The sequence below is a fragment of the Bactrocera dorsalis genome, chromosome 5, assembly GCF_023373825.1.
Source record: "Bactrocera dorsalis isolate Fly_Bdor chromosome 5, ASM2337382v1, whole genome shotgun sequence".
Lineage (NCBI taxonomy): Eukaryota > Metazoa > Arthropoda > Insecta > Diptera > Tephritidae > Bactrocera > Bactrocera dorsalis.
The window spans coordinates 53178960-53197301 of NC_064307.1; the positions used below are offsets into that span (position 1 = coordinate 53178960).

General features: G+C 37.4%; 1 protein-coding gene across 3 annotated transcripts; it reads right to left on the reverse strand.

The window, feature by feature from the left end:
* Positions 1-1091: 1091 nt before the first annotated feature.
* LOC125778801 (uncharacterized) lies at positions 1092-13007 on the reverse strand. 3 transcript variants are annotated; one of them, XM_049458096.1, is made up of 7 exons: positions 12416-13007; positions 12059-12358; positions 11515-11991; positions 11137-11447; positions 10902-11076; positions 10557-10828; positions 1092-6489 (listed from the first exon to the last, which is right to left on the reverse strand). In XM_049458096.1, the coding sequence occupies exon 7, from the start codon at positions 3795-3797 to the stop codon at positions 1353-1355; it is 2445 nt and encodes an 814-aa protein (XP_049314053.1). In that variant the 5' UTR covers positions 3798-6489; positions 10557-10828; positions 10902-11076; positions 11137-11447; positions 11515-11991; positions 12059-12358; positions 12416-13007; the 3' UTR covers positions 1092-1352. The 3 variants fall into 3 exon arrangements, with proteins under 3 accessions (XP_049314053.1, XP_049314054.1, XP_049314052.1); XM_049458097.1 differs by having other exon boundaries at positions 1092-6108; positions 6169-6489; positions 12059-13007; XM_049458095.1 differs by having other exon boundaries at positions 12059-13007.
* Positions 13008-18342: the final 5335 nt, after the last annotated feature.

Consider the following 18342-nt stretch of genomic DNA (forward strand, 5'->3'; position numbering starts at 1 on the left):
CTACAGCATGGAATAGTGGAAATGGTTATCAAGGATAATCTGCCTTTTGACTTTGTTGAAGGTATATTAAAATGCATTACAAAACAAATTGATAATTAATGACGCTTTTTGTTCATTTATTTTTTAAAAGGTAAAGACTTCTTAAGTTTCATGAAGCATCATTTTCCTCTTTACAAAGACCCAACAAGAAATACCATCAAGGCTCACATTGAAAAAATGTACGATGAAGAAGAAGAAAAATGTGTAGCAATGCTAAAATCTGTTTTCATTTCTTTGAGTTTTTTGAGTTTAACGACAGATATCTGGACTGATCTAGAAATGAATAGCATGCTTGGTGTGACCATTCATGGACGAAGCAATTTAATGGAACAATTGGCGTTTATAAATAAACGGAAGCACATAATGCATCACATATTTCTGAAGTTCTCATTGCTGCTTTGAAAGAGTTTTCTATTGATGAAAAAGCAGTAATGGCTGTAGTGACCCACAATGGTGCAAACATTGTAAAAGCAGTACATGATTCATTTGGCAAAAAACGCCATATTCCTTGTTTTGCATACACCCTCAATTTGGTATGTGAAAACTCACTGAACAGTCCTAAAGTAAATGCAGTTGTTGTAAAATGCAAAGAAATAGTTAAGTGGCTAAAATGAAGTATTAAAGGTAATCAAGAATGATAGAAACAACATTGCGCAATGACGAGTCCAAATTTTGTTCGTTCTGCGCATCTACATACGTCACGGTTGACCAACTTACAATCAGCTGATTTTCAGTTGGTTGTTTTTCTTTGCAATAAGAAGTAATTTTGTATTGCAGGCATACAAAATCATGAATATCATCAAATTTAACATCAATATAAGTGAATATTAATAAAAGATATCAATATAAGTGAATATTTTATATTGAACATTTACCTACATATTCATTTATTTGAATATTCATTGTATTATTTAAAAAGAGACAATCTTTGCTGTGTTTGTTTCAACCATATATGTATGTACATGTAAATAAAAAGATTGAATATTTTGTAACCAAGTATCAATGTATTGTTTTATTTAGTTTTCTTTTTTTACTAAACATATGTTCAATTATGTTTTTATTGGCACGATTCCGATTACTTTGGCGGAGGGGTAAAAAAACCGAATTTCCGGGAAAATGGGGTATGTACGGATAGGGGGGCTTCTCTAGAGGAGGAATATCCAATCCAATTTTGTAAAAATAGCTAATATTTTTAAAAATATTCACGTTTAAAAATTCAAAATTTGCCCTAAGAACACATGTTATTTCTCCATGTTTCACAGAATATTTTCACGTTTTTCACTCTTCTTCTTCTTTACTGGCGTAGACACCGCTTACGCGATTATAGCCGAGTCAACAACAGCGCGCCAATCGTTTCTTCTCTTCGCTATGTGGCGCCAATTGGATATTCCAAGCGAGGCCAGGTCCTTCTCCACTTGGTCCTTCCACCGGAGTGGAGGTCTTCCTCTTCCTCTGCTTCCCGCGGCGGGTACTGCGTCGAATACTTTCAGAGCTGGAGTGTTTTCATCCATCCGGACAACATGACCTAGCCAGCGTAGCCGCTGTCTTTTAATTCGCTGAACTATGTCGATGTCGTCGTATATCTCGTACAGCTCATCGTTCCATCGGATGCGGTATTCGCCGTGGCCAACGCGCAAAGGACCATAAATCTTCCGCAGAACTTTTCTCTCGAAAACTCGCAACGTCGACTCATCGGTTGTTGTCATCGTCCAAGCCTCTGCACCATATAGCAGGACGGGAATTATGAGCGACTTATAGAGTTTGGTTTTTGTTCGTCGAGAGAGGACTTTACTTTTCAATTGCCTACTCAGTCCGAAGTAGCACCTGTTGGCAAGAGTAATCCTGCGTTGGATTTCTAGGCTGACATTGTTGGTGGTGTTAATGCTGGTTCCTAAATAGACGAAATTATCTACAACTTCAAAGTTATGACTGTCAACAGTGACGTGAGTGCCAAGTCGCGAGTGCGACGACTGTTTGTTTGATGACAGGAGATATTTCGTCTTGCCCTCGTTCACTGCCAGACCCATTTGCGTTGCTTCCTTGTTCAGTCTGGAGAAAGCAGAACTAACGGCGCGGGTGTTGAGACCGATGATATCAATATCATCGGCATACGCCAGCAGCTGTACACTCTTATAAAAGATTGTACCTGCTCGGTTCAGTTCTGCAGCTCTAATAATTTTCTCCAGCAGCAGATTGAAAAAGTCGCACGATAGGGAGTCGCCTTGTCTGAAACCTCGTTTGGTATCGAACGGCTCGGAGAGGTCCTTCCCGATCCTGACGGAGCTTTTGGTCCCGCTCAACGTCAGTTTACACAGCCGTATTAGTTTTGCGGGGATACCAAATTCAGACATTGCGGCATAAAGGCAGCTCCTTTTCGTGCTATCGAAAGCAGCTTTGAAATCGACGAATAGGTGGTGAGTGTCGATTCTCCTTTCACGGGTCTTTTCCAAGATTTGGCGCATGGTGAATATCTGGTCGGTTGTTGATTTTCCAGGTCTGAAGCCACACTGATAAGGTCCAATCAGTTTGTTGACGGTGGGCTTTAATCTTTCACACAATACGCTCGATAGAACCTTATACGCGATATTAAGGAGGCTAATCCCACGGTAGTTGGCGCAGATTGTGGGGTCTCCTTTTTTATGGATTGGGCATAGCACACTTAAATTCCAATCGTTGGGCATGCTCTCATCCGACCATATTTTGCAAAGAAGCTGATGCATGCTCCTTATCAGTTCTTCGCCGCCGTGTTTGAATAGCTCGGCCGGCAATCCGTCTGCCCCTGCCGCTTTGTTGTTCTTCAGGCGGGCAACTGCTATTCGAACTTCGTCATGGTCAGGCAATGGAACGTCTGCTCCATTGTCATCGATTGGGGTATCGGGTTCGCCTTCTCCTGGTGCTATGTGTTCACTGCCATTCAGCAGGCTGGAGAAGTGTTCCCTCCATAATCTAAGTATGCTCTGGGCATCGGTGGCTAGATCACCTTTGGGGGTTCTACAGGAGTATGCTCCGGTCTTGAAACCTTCTGTAAGTCGCCGCATTTTTTCGTAGAATTTTCGAGCATTACCCCTGTCGGCCAGCTTATCAAGCTGTGTAGCTTGATGTATCTTCTTATGCTGGAATCTAGTACTACAGATAACCATATTTCGGGCCCCGGCGAAGTCGATCAGCCTCAACCCATTTGGGGATGTTTCCTCGTGGAGGCTGAATTTACCGACCGTAGTGCCAAAGATACCTTCTTTGCCCATCCTGGCGTTGAAGTCGCCAAGCACGATTTTGACATCGTGGCGGGGGCATCTCTCATAAGTGCGCTCCAAGCACTCATAAAAAGCATCTTTGGTCACATCGTCCTTCTCTTCCGTCGGGGCGTGGGCGCAAATCAGCGATATGTTGAAGAACCTCGCTTTGATGCGGATTGTGGCTAGACGTTCATTCTCCGGAGTGAATGATAGTACTCGGCGACGGAGTCTCTCTCCCACCACGAATCCAACACCAAACTTGCGCTCCTTTATATGGCCACTGTAGTAAATGTCACAAGGACCTACTCGTCTCTGTCCTTGTCCCGTCCATCGCATTTCTTGGACGGCGGTGATGTCAGCCTTTATCTTTACGAGGACATCTACCAGCTGGGCAGCGGCACCTTCCCAATTAAGGGACCGGACATTCCAGGTGCATGCCCTCAAATCATAGTCCTTATTTCGTTTGCCATGGTCGACATCAAAAGGGGGGTCTCTCATCCGAGGCTGTGTTTGCTTTTTCATTGGGGGTGTTTTTTTACGTGGCGGGTCCCAAACCCAGCGCACAACCCTATGCAGGGGATGTTTCGCCTTCTCACGTTAGCTCGCCTTCAAACGGATGTTCTTAGGCTACCCAGAGGATACTTGGTCAAAGACCGGAAGTCGTGAGCTGCTTGAGTCATATGTAAAAGAATCGTTTCTGGCCACTCCCAAGTGAATGGCGATCAGAGAACTTTCCTCACTTGCGTGAACTTCTACACATGACTCCATCCTCCCGACGTTTTTCACTCACTATATTTAAATATACACTCTTAACATTGAAATAAGTTCACTTTTCACTTTTATTTTGTAATTTTTCAGCCAAATTTAGTAATTTAAAATCACTTACCAAATTTATGGCTGAAAGGCTTAGAGTGTTTATATTTACGAGGAAAACCAGCATTGCCACACCTTAAAAACCAAAAGTGAAGGTTTTTTTAGCGTTTCACAGCGTTTTCTTTGTTTGTACTTTCGAGTGATTCCTTTTTCTTTATTAACTATAAACAAACTATAAAGAAGATTTTTCAAGCTAAAATTGAATATGTGAACACTTTTCTATATACATACATACATATATGAATAATATGTGATTTTTATTTAATAAACACAGATAAGTAAAATCGTGTGATAATATTAGGGGTATTCTCTTGCTCTTGCAAAACCCGGTGCACGGTGCAAGCATTGCAGATTTACAACGGCACAACAACAAACACACGCAGAAAAATATTTGCAAGGGCTGTGAAATATGTCAGACCAAAACCCATGTATATTAGCGTGCAATGTCACGCAAAAATAAAATTGCAACCCTGTTGTAGTTGCCATTTTACATAAAGTCATATTTTGACGTTAAATTGTTGAGGAAGGTAAATTTTAATTAGATTTTATAATTTCTATTTAAATTATAAAGTTTTATTACAGTTTTTTTTGTTAAAAATGTATGCAGAAGGTGCGCCAATTCACAATAGCCATGCACAATAGTCATTTACAATAAATTGACTGAATCAGTCGCTCATATATCACTAGATTCTGCAATGGATGCTCTCGTGCCTTTGTATATTTCGGTGTAGTATTTTTGCAATCTGCAATCATGCAAGAGCAAGAGAATACCCCTATTATATTATACATATGATTGTAATATAACATTTTTATATATGTACATATTACAATTTTATACTATAATAAAATCATCAGCGAATACCCGGGGTGACCGAAGTACTCTCGCGTAGTGAACCTTTCTGCGTTGGCGGCCTTCGGCCGCGCTCTAAAAAAATAACCCTGGCCGAGCGAATACCCGGGGTGACTGAAGTACTTTCGCGTAGTACTCCTTTCTGCGTTGGCGGCCTTCGGCCGCGCTCTAAAAAAATAACCCTGGCCGAGCGAATACCCGGGGTGACTGAAGTACTTTCGCGTAGTACCCCTTTCTGCGTTGAAAATAAAAAAAATATATTGGCTTTTCGGTATAAAGTGGTTTAATTTATGGTTATCATGCACTCAAAATTTAAGTTTTCGTTATAAAATGGTAAATTTTGGTTATTATATCTATCAGCGATTTCCATTTATTTTTGATGATACATTGGTTTGTATTTTAGGTGACAATATATATATTATTATATTTAAAATATGGGTTTTGGGTATGAAGTGGTTATATTTTTTGGTTATCATGCACACATATTGAAATAAAATTAGAGTTTTCGTACTGTACTGTATACTTCACACTTTATTACGTAATATTATTATATAATATTATTTACACATATGTATGTATATACATATAATATTAATACATGTATATAATATTACTTATTTGCTCAATAAATTTAAAAAAGAAAATATTCATATGCATGAATAGAGGAATTTTTGCGAAAAAGAGGAATTTCAGCGAATTGCCTTATCATCACATGGCAGCGCTCCATTGCGTCGTAATTTTTGGTAAACAAATGAGGTTCACACAAGTGTAAAATGTGATTTTTAAAATAAAGATTTTTTATGTAAAAAACGTGCTAAAAGAGTAAATATAGGTTTATTTAAAAGATTATAGTGCAATTTAATTAATTTGATGTGAAAAATGAGAAAAAAGTGTGTTGAAAGTGGTGAAATAACTCCTTGAAATGGTCCAATTTTGCGAGTTTTTGAACTTTAAGGCCGAATATCTCCTAAACTAAGCGTTTGCGGACCCTATAACCTTATATGTTTTTTAATCAGGAGGACTTCCTCTTCTACCTTCAAATCGCGGCGCCAAAGAAATCGGAATTGTGCCTTTTTATTTAAGGAACGAATCCTAAAATACATTCTAGCTCTGAAAAATAATTCTTTTATTTTCGAGCTACAATTTACAAAATCACTTAAATCTACATACATATGTGCTTCTGGACGTAATTTGTACATATATGCAAATCATTACCATTGACGTCGTCAAATATTGCTTGCAAGGCTCTCATATGCTCCATCAACATATCTGTTGGTTTTGAGACTCCTCCTTCAGAAAGGTGATCCACCCAAGTATGGGACGAACAATTTTCGGAATTGGCACAAATTTCGGGGTTGTCTTTACCGAGTTTGTGGCAGATGTACCCTGCCAAATTCTCAAGTCCGTCGTTGTTGAGAATCTCCAAGTCATCATTTTTTTCGATTGGGTCAGTGGAATTCAGATCAACTGACACACGTTGAAAAATATTACCTGCAAAAATATAATAAACATACATACATGCGTATCAATAAATGGAATAAATTGTTAGTTATTATTTTTAGTATAATTAGGATAAAAAACAGTGGTTAGTATGCAAAAACTTAGTTTGTATGTAAGTATATATTTGCATTTGTTAACATAAATACATCTATATATATAAAAATGAAATGGTGTATAGTTGTAACGCTAAAACTCGAAAACGGCTGAACCAAATGAAATACTTCCTTTGGGGGATTTGTTTGTTATTACCACGCGCAGGTCATGTCTTAAAATCAGAATAAAATATTAAGGGGGCGTGGCACCTCCCATACAAATTGAATTTTCCAAGTCGAATATCTTCAAAAGTGTTTAAGGTAGGAACATGAAAATTGGTACAGAGCTACAGGATAACAACACCACTCTCACCTATAAAACCGGGGGCTATCGAATAAAGGGGCGTGGTACCTCCCATACAAACTAAATTTTTTAAGCAGAATATCTGTGAAGGGAAGAAGGGTTCAAGGTAGGGACCTGAAAATTGGTATAGACCTATATGGTATCAAAAGCCTTCTTACACATAAAAGAAGGGATAATCGGAAAAGGGGGCGTGGTACCTCCCATACAAACTGAACTTTTCAAGGTGAATATCTTCAAAAGTGTTTAAGGTAGGAACATGAAAATTGGTATATTGCTATAGGAAACAACACCATTCTCACCCATAAAGCTTGGCGTTATCGAAAAAGGGGACGTGGTAGCTCCCTTACAATCTTTAATTATTTTGGTTGTTAATCCACCATATATTTATCTCATTTTCCACCTAGCACGACATTTTGGTTGTTATTGCTGCAGCGGTTATATGGTAATTTTGGTTGTGTTACGTGCTATTTTTGGTTTATGGAAATGGCAGTTTTATGAAACAAACACAAATTAAATTAAACGTCAATTTTGCTTTGCAATCGAACACGCAAAATTTAGAGGGCAATAAAAATGCGCCTTGCTTTACTGATATATTGATATATTTTGTTTTAAAAAGTGAGTTATTTAGTGAAAGTAAATTAGCGTGTTGGCGAATACCGATTTATGTACATTGGAATTTATCATTCAATTGATCTGCTTCCTTAGTTTAATTCATTCATTTTTGGAGTTTTCAAAGGTAAGTTATTGGTCCGTAAAACCTTATATGAACTTTATGCAAATGAATGATCATTTCCAATTAGATATTTGTTACGATGTCAAGAATCAGTACGTATGGTAACACTTCTCGGAGTTCCCAGGCCGCAAGGAGAACACGAAATAGCAGAGCACGTCAAAGGGAAAGTGTTATTGAGAGGGTATCACCACGAAATAGACTGCTGGAGAGTAGCACGCACCAGTTAGAAGATGTCAACCAAACATACAATCAGCAAGAACGATTGAGAAGAAGGGAAGTTCACAATCAGCAACAACGATCGAGAAGAAAGGAAGTTCGTGCTCACCAAAGTGATGAAGTAAGATCACAACATGCGATTATTCGACGACAACAGCGGCAACATCTTTCTTTTGTGAACTTTGAACGGGCAGGTTTTCGATATGATCCAAACATTCAACATAGCGCATCTGTTCAAATCGGTCAGATGTCAGTAGTTTGTCAATATTTCAATGCAGTCAAATTTAAAAATGAACCGTTGCCAGAATTGCTTCCACCACCACAGCCATTGTTCCAGCTGCTTTACGGTGAATCTCCTCACTCGAGCCATTTCTTAAAGCAAATTGTAAATGAACAAAACTACAATCCAACGTTTAAGGTATTTTTGCCAAACAATATTCGACAGAAACTACAGAGCTTTCCTCCAATTATACACGTTCATGGGCAAATGTTTCATCTCGCTGGATCGCTGTTGCCGCATCCAGATCAAGAACACAAATATCTCCAAATTTACTTTCTGGGAGATTCACATGATGAAGTAAATCGGCGTTGTGCTATCTTTAATACAACGAAAAGAGAAATAATCGAACAATTGCAGCAAATGTTACACGAACAAAATGGCCTCATTAAACTGTTTACGATTTCGTTGGAACGTATGCCAACAGATGATCATAGTATAATCATACAAGCGGACAAAAGACCAACAGGGTCACATGAAAGACAATATAATGCACCTACAGTTAGCGAAATATCAGTTGTTGTTGTTGGAGAAAATTTGCAGTCGCGTGATATTGTTATCAAACGTAGAAATCAAAACGCACTAAAACGGATAAGTGAGACACATCGGTCTTACGACGCAATGCAATATCCGCTCATGTTCTGCCGTAGAGAAGACGGATATCACTTAGGATATAAGATGATAAATCCGGTGAATGGTTAGTAAAAAAAAATTTTTGTTTGCTACTTCATATAGGTAATTTAAGCTTTTAGGTGTCGAGACAAATAAAGAAGTCAGTTCAATGAAGTTTTACGCATATCGAATGATGATTCGCCAAACCTATGACAACCATTTACTGAGATATGGACGGTTATTTCAATGCAGTTGACATGTATGTTCAAGTTGAGACAGAACGACTTAATTACATGCAATACGATCAGTCGAAGTTGCGATTTGAAGAGTATATTCACGTAAGAGATGCAATGAATGGTGATGCGGATATTACAGATATTGGTCGACTCTATATTTTACCATCGACATACATTGGCAGTCCTAGACACATGCATGAGTACTCCCAGGATGCGATGACTTACGTGCGCAATTATGGACGGCCGGATTTGTTTGTTACATTAACTTGCAATCCAAAATGGCCAGACATTACGAATCTATTGCATCCCGGTCAATCACCAAGCGATCGCCACGATGTTACAGCACGCGTGTTTAAACAAAAACTCAGATGTTCGATGGACTTTATTACGAAACAACGTGTATATGGCACTGTTCGATGCTGAATGTACTCATTGGAGTGGCAGAAGAGAGGTTTGCCCCACGCACACATTCTTCTTTGGATGGTGGAGAAAATTACACCTGACCAAATTGATGACATCATTTCCGCCGAAATTCCTGATGTTGAAATAGATCCAGAGTTGCACGAAGTGGTGATGGCCAATATGGTTCATGGGCCATGCGGAGAACACGATCCATCTTCGGTTTGTATGTCGGACAGTAAATGCAAAAAACGCTGTCCCCGTGCTTTTATTTCGGAAACTCAAACTGGAAACGACGGATACCCTCTCTATCGGCGTCGCTCACCCGCTGACAATGGCAGAACATTCATCACTCAATTGAAAGGAAAGAATTTCGTGGTTGATAACACATGGATCGTTCCATATTCGCCAATTTTGTCTAAGGCATTCAAAACACATATAAATGTTGAGTATTGCAGTTCAATAAAATCAATTAAGTATGTTTGCAGATATGTCACCAAAGGAAGCGATATGGCGGTTATTGGCGTTGAACGAGATGAAATTAGCAAATTTCAAATGGGCAGATATGTGAACTGCAATGAAGCAATCTGGAGAATATTTTCATTTGCAATTCATGAACGCCATCCTACTGTTGTGCATCTGTCAGCCCATTTGGAGAATGGCCAGCGAGTTTATTTCAACGCAGAGAACATAGTACAGCGAACGGAAATACCACCAGCAACCACTTTAACAAGTTTCTTTGCAACTTGCGCCAGTGATCCGTTCGCGAGAACATTGCTTTACTCGGAGATGCCTCGGTATTATACATGGAATGCAACGTCTTTCCCCCGGCGCAACATAACCCTCGCAGTTCATTTTTAAATTTTACTGCATTGCAATATTGACAAACTACTGACATCTGACCGATTTGAACAGATGCGATATATTGAATGTTTGGATCATATCGAAAATCTGCCCGTTCAATGTTTACAAAAGAAAGATTTGTAAAAATTTTGTTAAAGTATACACAATGAAATTAGGAAAAATCGTTCATATTCTATTAAAACCAATACCAGTGTAATTTTTGAAATGAAAAAAAAATCTATTTTGGGCAGAACGAAGTTTGCCGGGTCAGCTAGTTTTTTTATAATAATGTTTTCTGTAGTTTTAGGTTTATAATACTATGTACGTTTAATATTTTGATAATTACCGGTTAGAGATAAGTAATTTCCTTCCAAATTTGGTGTGTTGTCGACTTCAACATTGCCTTCTTCTGTGATCGCTCCTTCGTTGTGACCAAGTATATAGGAACGCAGCCTATATTTGAATTCCTGCCTGTCAGGGTGATCGTGAAGACCGCCTTTTGACCTGATTACGCCAAAAAATTTTTCCAAAACGTCCTGGTTCAATCGATAGGTCAAAACGTAATCAATTTTGTGCTGCTGTCTTAAGTCATCCAGCAGCAATTTCAAAGCATTATTGCTGTAAATCATAAGTAAAATCAAAAACTGTAGAAAATCAACTTATCTAAATATATATGTAGCTTGAGTATTACCTTTTTGGAATGGAAGCAAACCATTTTTACCAATGACTCTCATTGATGAAACCAGCTCCGTCATCTGTTCCAATACATTATTTTGTTTGTTCAAAGCCAAACCGTAGGCGTGCAATCGTTCCCTCACTCCATCTTTGGGCACCCTGACATTTATTACGTCAAACCAGTCACTTGTCTATAAAATGAATATTTATAATATATGAACATTTTAATTAATATTTTAAATATTACTTACAATTTTGAAAAGTCGATGGCATTCCTCCCAATTTTCGTTATCTAGTAGACCTAAACTAGCCGCTCGAGTTATTGCTTGAGCAATTGTGTGGGAGAACAATTTTGTGGCCTGTCAGAGACAAATGTTTCTGGGAAATTTTGTGCGTGATGGACAGCTCGTTGGACGTTAGCGAGAGCAGCTTCACAATTATGTCTTTTCTAACAATTTTTCCATTGATAGTAAAGCCCTTATCCAAAAAATGATTTCTTTGTAGTTTTATTAAGTGGAGGACATCAGCAAAAACCACAATCCTGTCTCCGTTGTGTGAAAACCTGCAATAGAAAAAAAGAACACAATTTAAAGTATCTCATAATTTAAATAATTGTTTAGTGAATTTACCAAGGTTTCTCCGCATTAATATCAAGATCACTATATAAGCCTCTATTTGATCCACCCAAATCGCTTACAATGGCAACAATATTGTAACCGCACTTTTTAACGTTTGACAAAATGCTAAACAATACTTCCTTCGTCATTTTGCAGTCATAATCATTTTGCAGTCAATGTCGAATCAGTGGATCTATCGTAGCAGTAACTCTTTCTGACCTTCATTTCATCAAAACTGAGTACACAAATTTTTTGCGCTTGTGTTAGCTCAGTTGCTGCCTTCAACAGTTTCATCACCGGCTCTATGACACCTGGAGCTACGTCAATTTTTTTTGACCACCATTGCAGAGTGCGCACACCTGGTAGAGGAAAGTTGTTTCTCCTCAAAAGTTTGTACGCTTTTGGGCTCGTTGAATATAGCGTGATCGACTTAGCTATGTCTTCTTCTTTCTAATTCCGCCGTTTGTTTCCATCCCTTAATTTTTCAATCTGTAATGATATGTGTAATGAACTTTAATATATTTTGCAACATACTTTTTAGAATTTCGGCACTTACCTGGCCGTTGGTGAAAATGCAGCTAAGTTTTTGCTCCAAATTATTTCTATGGAATTCCGCAGTTTTAATGGAAATCTTGAGGCGTTTAATTTCTGCTAACAACACTATTCAGCCTTTGTCTAAAAAGAATAGGAAATACACATACTTCAACAGGGTCGGTATTCTTCAAGATTGTTGTCAACATCTCTTTTTTGGAAAGAGACTCCATCCTCTTCTGCCATTCATTAGCCTCTGCAGGAGCAGTGGTTAACGTGGGAAAAGCGCTGGGTAGCAACTTCGTTGGATTCCGCGAACTTAAACCTGCAAGAGTGTTGGGTTATAAAAGTAAAATTATTGTTATCAAAATGCTATAATTACCCATTTCAAACTGCAAATTTCTTTCGAAAGCTTCCGGCGCGAAGTGCACTTCACAAACGCACGCATTTTTAACGTTAATTTTGTCCGTCCGACGGCAAAAATGAATCCATTGTTTTAATGCGGCTTTATCCTTAGGGAAATGAAAAAATCTCCACTTCGCAGCACTATTTTTACCATTGTTATTATTACAACCGAACACTGCACAACGCATTTTAAAAATATAGAATTTAACAATTTATACAACAATTCGAATTCACTTTCAAAAGCGCGGGCGAATAATAAGTCAACTGTGACGTCATCAAGAACAGCTGACTGAAAGCAAACATGCGCATTGCGCAATCTCTTTCTCTATCATTCTTGAAAGCTAATGATGATCTTCGAAATATGCAAGCTGCTACCGGAGTAGCTGAAGGCTAAATGCTAAAACCAATTTTGGACGTGAAAATACGTTGGAATTCGACCTACTAACGGGTGATTTTTTTGAGGTTAGGATTTTCATGCATTAGTATTTGACAGATCACGTGGGATTTCAGACATGGTGTCAAAGAGAAAGATGCTCAGTATGCTTTGACATTTCATCATGAATAGACTTACTAACTTTTATTACCAAAATCAGTGTTCGGTTCGAAATGTGTTTATCGACAAATTTTGTTCAGCGATGAGGCTCATTTCTGGTTGAATGGCTACGTAAATAAGCAAAATTGCCGCATTTGGGGTGAAGAGCAACCAGAAGCCGTTCAAGAACTGCCCATGCATCCCGAAAAATGCACTGTTTGGTGTGGTTTGTACGCTGGTGGAATCATTGGACCGTATTTTTTCAAGGATGCTGTTGGACGCAACGTTACGGTGAATGGCGATCGCTATCGTTCGATGCTAACAAACTTTTTGTTGCCAAAAATGGAAGAACTGAACTTGGTTGACATGTGGTTTCAACAAGATGGCGCTACATGCCACACAGCTCGCGATTCTATGGCCATTTTGAGGGAAAACTTCGGACAACAATTCATCTCAAGAAATGGACCCGTAAGTTGGCCACCAAGATCATGCGATTTAACGCCTTTAGACTATTTTTTGTGGGGCTACGTCAAGTCTAAAGTCTACAGAAATAAGCCAGCAACTATTCCAGCTTTGGAAGACAACATTTCCGAAGAAATTCGGGCTATTCCGGCCGAAATGCTCGAAAAAGTTGCCCAAAATTGGACTTTCCGAATGGACCACCTAAGACGCAGCCGCGGTCAACATTTAAATGAAATTATCTTCAAAAAGTAAATGTCATGAACCAATCTAACGTTTCAAATAAAGAACCGATGAGATTTTGCAAATTTTATGCGTTTTTTTTTTAAAAAAAGTTATCAAGCTCTTAAAAAATCACCCTTTACATGCTTGATATATTAACCAAATACTGAAATCGAACATTCTTTTTTGCTGGCTGCATCAACATTACTCGACCCGAGATTCAAAATAATTCATTTCAAAGACCCATTAGCGTAGTCCCCAGTTATAAAGTTTTTACGTACTGAAATAACAGTTGCAGATGATACTATGGAAACGGGCAGCGAGTCGTCAGTGGAATCCGTAGAGAATGAGTTTGACCTCTGGGCTCCTCACAAAACTCTAGTGCACAAAAGAAGGAGGAAGGACAACGGTTTTACATCTTCACAAGATGAATTGAGCTTTTATTTGAATTGTCAGGTATTAGAACTAAGTCGAAACACTATTGATGCTTGGGAAGAAATGAAAACCGTTTACCCAAAACTGTACGAACTTTCAAAAAAGTATTGTTATCTACTTGATACCTCAGTACCAGGTGAGCGGCTTTTCTCAAAAGCGGGTGTAACTGCGACCGAAAAACGCAATCGTTTGACAACAAAACGTTTATCAAAATTGTTTTTTCTTCAGACTTGGTTGAACAGAGAATGAATTTTCCTAACTTCAATAAATATATTTTCATTTATGCTTAGACAAATGAATTTTTAATACGATATTTTAATTTTATTTCCGTTTTTGTTTTTGTGTATATACCAACAGAATTTGAATGTCTGAAATAAGAACCTATATTTTATTGGTTTTATTTTTACGCAAAGTTGCAAAACGTAGTCTTTCAAGCAAGAAGCAATTCTTTTACTTTGCTGCACACATTTTGAAAAATGTAAGGTCAATGTGCTACTTAACTTCAACTATAGGCCATTTTCTCTTTTAGGATATGTCTGGGACTCTGTGATAGAGCATTATAATACAAGATTCGGCGCTGAAACTTGGTGGTGGTCTTTATGCAATTTCGTATTATTTAAAAACATTGGAATTAATCGATTAATCGATTTTTTTACATTAATTGCAATTAATTGCAATTATTTTTTTATACCTTGCAATAAATCATTTGATTATTTAATCGATTAAAAAAATTATTTGCCATCTTTAGTGGTAAGCGGATCTCTAAATTCTTTAGACCAACGTTTAACAAAACTAAGAGCGCCTTTAGCTTTAAAAACCGTTTAAGATACGTGAAGATTAAAATTGAGTTTGGGGTCCATAGTTACCCCAGATCACCAAAACTGCATACTTGTTCCAACCTAAAGTTTTGTATTGCGTATGAAGTAGGGTCTGCAGACCTACGTGAAAAGCACACCGTTTTACATTTTTTAAGGTTCAATGGCATGTCATTTCTATGACACCAAGAAACTAGGTTGTTTAAGTCTGTTTGCAACTAACATCTTTCGCGTTTTAAAAAGTTTTACATCGTCAGCATATAATAAAACTTTTGAAGACTTAACAACAGATGATATGTCATCAATAAATAACAAGAACAGAATTGGACCAAGATGGCTACCTTGTGGAACGCTTGAAGGAACATTGATTATGTCAAAAAATTATCGTTAAATATGACTTTTTGAATTCTATTACTAAGATAAGAAGGAACCCATTTTCGAAATATTGGTTGAAAACCAAGAAGATCAAGTTTATTCAAAAGAATTAAATGGTTTACTTTATCAAAAGCTTTTTATGGGCATAGGAATCAGCAGTTTCGTAAAATAACACCTACTTCTGAAGAAATTCAATTCTTATTCTCACGCAATTTATCCTTCAATTGATCACGCTAATGAATCACGTTCAGTTTTCAGTTGATCGCTTTCATTCTTTAGTGAAGCCACAGTTTCGGCAATGCGACTTTACACAACATCCGTTTCCGTCGTAAATTGTCAAAAAAAACTCTTATCCTATGCCATCACGAAATCAAATCGCTTATGTGCAGTAAAAGGAAGAACCAAAGACATGAAATTAGGAAATGAATGAATGAAATAATTAAAACATTTAAACTGAACTAAATCGAAAATGATAATAATGTATAATTAAAATACTATCAGGCATGTGCTGCAATTCGATTTCGCATGAAATTGTCATCGAAAAAATGGCATCATGTGCTGGATTTCACTGTTCCGTTTTCGTTTTCGAATTCGCCATTTTTTTCGTTTTGAAATTGGTCGGTTGTATCCACACGAAAAATAGTGATAGTGAAAAGTTGGAAAAATTGCGATACTGATTATATTTTGTTAAAATGTATAAAAAAATCGCTTACTTTTAGCGACAAGCATAAAGCACAAACACAAGATGAACAATGAAGTTACGAGCTTTTGAATGTACCAAATTGAATTTTTGCTCTGATCTTCCAACATCTGGATTGCAATATGGTGTGAGCATATATGGTTCTAAAGCATAGCCAGAGTCCCCCAAACAACCATCATAATTAGATGATAAAGATGGCTTCATAAATCAAAAATAAGAGAATCATCACTTGACCCGCGTTGACACGCATCTACAGCATTTATAACCATTTTATAGTCGCATATCTGTAAACATACCAATGTTGGTTGTATATACATATCGTCACCTGAAATGCAAAATAACGTAACAATATTTTCGGAAATTTACAGTGGCATGAATGAAACACGAAATGAAATGGAACATGAGTGAAAAAAAAATTTAATATTGGTTAAAGCTGGTTTATATCTGAGTGCAGAACCTGAAAATGTTGAACATATGTAATATTATGTATGTAATTTGAAGTAGTGAAGCGTAATCAATAAGACACTCAATTTCAAATTTTTTGATGATATGTTATTTTGAATTTCAGGTGACAATATACATATTTATGCACTAGTCATTATTTAACTTACTATCATTGTATTGATACTTAAACAGCATTTTCTATTTATGTGCATTTGACTATCAGCTGTTTCGAATTTAAGTTCGCACCAGAACAAAATCAAGTGAATTTCATCAGACCTAAAATCAATTCGTGCGATTTGCAATGAAATCGCGCGATTTCAAGCAAATCGCTCAAACAGGCATTACAAAGTTTTCAAAACTTCAGTATAAGTAATATGTTTCGAAAACACCCTTTCATCATCAGCCATTTGTTCACCATCGTTACTGACATAAAATTTAAACCCGTCAAATGATCTAACTCTATTGGCTGCGACATAAAATTGATGATGCATGTGAAAATGGGCGAAATTGAACTTCAAGCACACATACTTCCCTTTAACTGTGTTAGATAGTTTTAAATTCTTTTTGATCCTTTCTCTTTCCAGTACACAAATCAAGACATAATTATTGTCTGTTCAAGCCCCTAGTTATGGAATATTTGGACCTCAGTATCAGAGAGCTGCAACGATCACAATTTTTTCAATCATACCCGATCATTGACTCAGATTTTTTGTGACGGAAAACTTTGCTTCAACAAAAATGAATGATCGTAAGCGAGCGTGCTCGAAGCGAACAATCAGTTTCAATCACTCTTGCTTGTTTCGTCATGATTTTTCTCGATCGAAAGCCTTGTGTGAGCAGCAAAGAATGTTCGAGAATGCTGCTTGCATTCCGATCGATCACAATCATACCGTTTGGTCATACCGGTTGGTTCCTGCCAGCAGCGCAGTCGCTGAGCGTTCTTTTTCTTTAGCTTGAAATATTATAACTGAAAAAAGAAATAGGCTCGGACCATGTTCAGTTGAAAGCTTATTTTTTTTAAATTTATTTTATACAAGTTTTAGCGATTAAGATTGAAACCAAAAAATAAACCTTTTTTTAATTTTAAGTTTTTGTGGATCTCAATGAAGAAGTGATTAAAATTAGAAATTTGTGTTCCCTAAGCATTACCATTGTTTATTAATTTTAAGCATTAATTGAATTTTAGTTTTAAGCGTTAAAAATGAAGAAATATATGCAGTAATGTTTTGGATTTTATGCATCGCAACTTGTTTCCGTTAAAACACACAAATATGTACATACAAACTATGTATGTATATACATATTCGCAGGGCAATCCTCGATCTGATTGGTCTAATCACAATCAATTCAAACGCAACTTAATCGATGTCTGAGTTTTCGTACATCGTTGGACTTGATCGTCTTTTTCTGTACAATCATTTCCAATCATCATACCGGAACCAACCAATCAGTTTCAATCAGTAAGCAGAGCAATCCAATCAACTGATTGAACTCCTTCGTTTTGAGCACGAAACTCGATCGAACAATTTTGTTGCGAACCGCTGTGCTGAGTTGTGACCGTTTTGAGCGAGGCTGATCAAACCGGATCGATCATACTCAATGCAGGTCTCTGCTCAGTATCTATAGTTAACTTTTGATCGAAAATATCGGTGAAAGTTTAGAGTCAGCTATGTAGTTATGAGATATACAATTGAAATTAAAAAGAATTCTTTCCTGACAATAACAATTCTGTGTTTTAAAAATGGGTTGAATTGGGTCAATATTTCCCTTATACAAGGTGCGTTCCAAAGTAAACAGGACTTTTAGAATCTAGCGCCCCTGGTAGCGCCATCTATATGGCGACTGGTGTGTTAGAATCTGCTATCTTTATCGATTGTCCAGTGAGAATTTCATGACATTTCATTGATTGGAAGTGAAGTTAT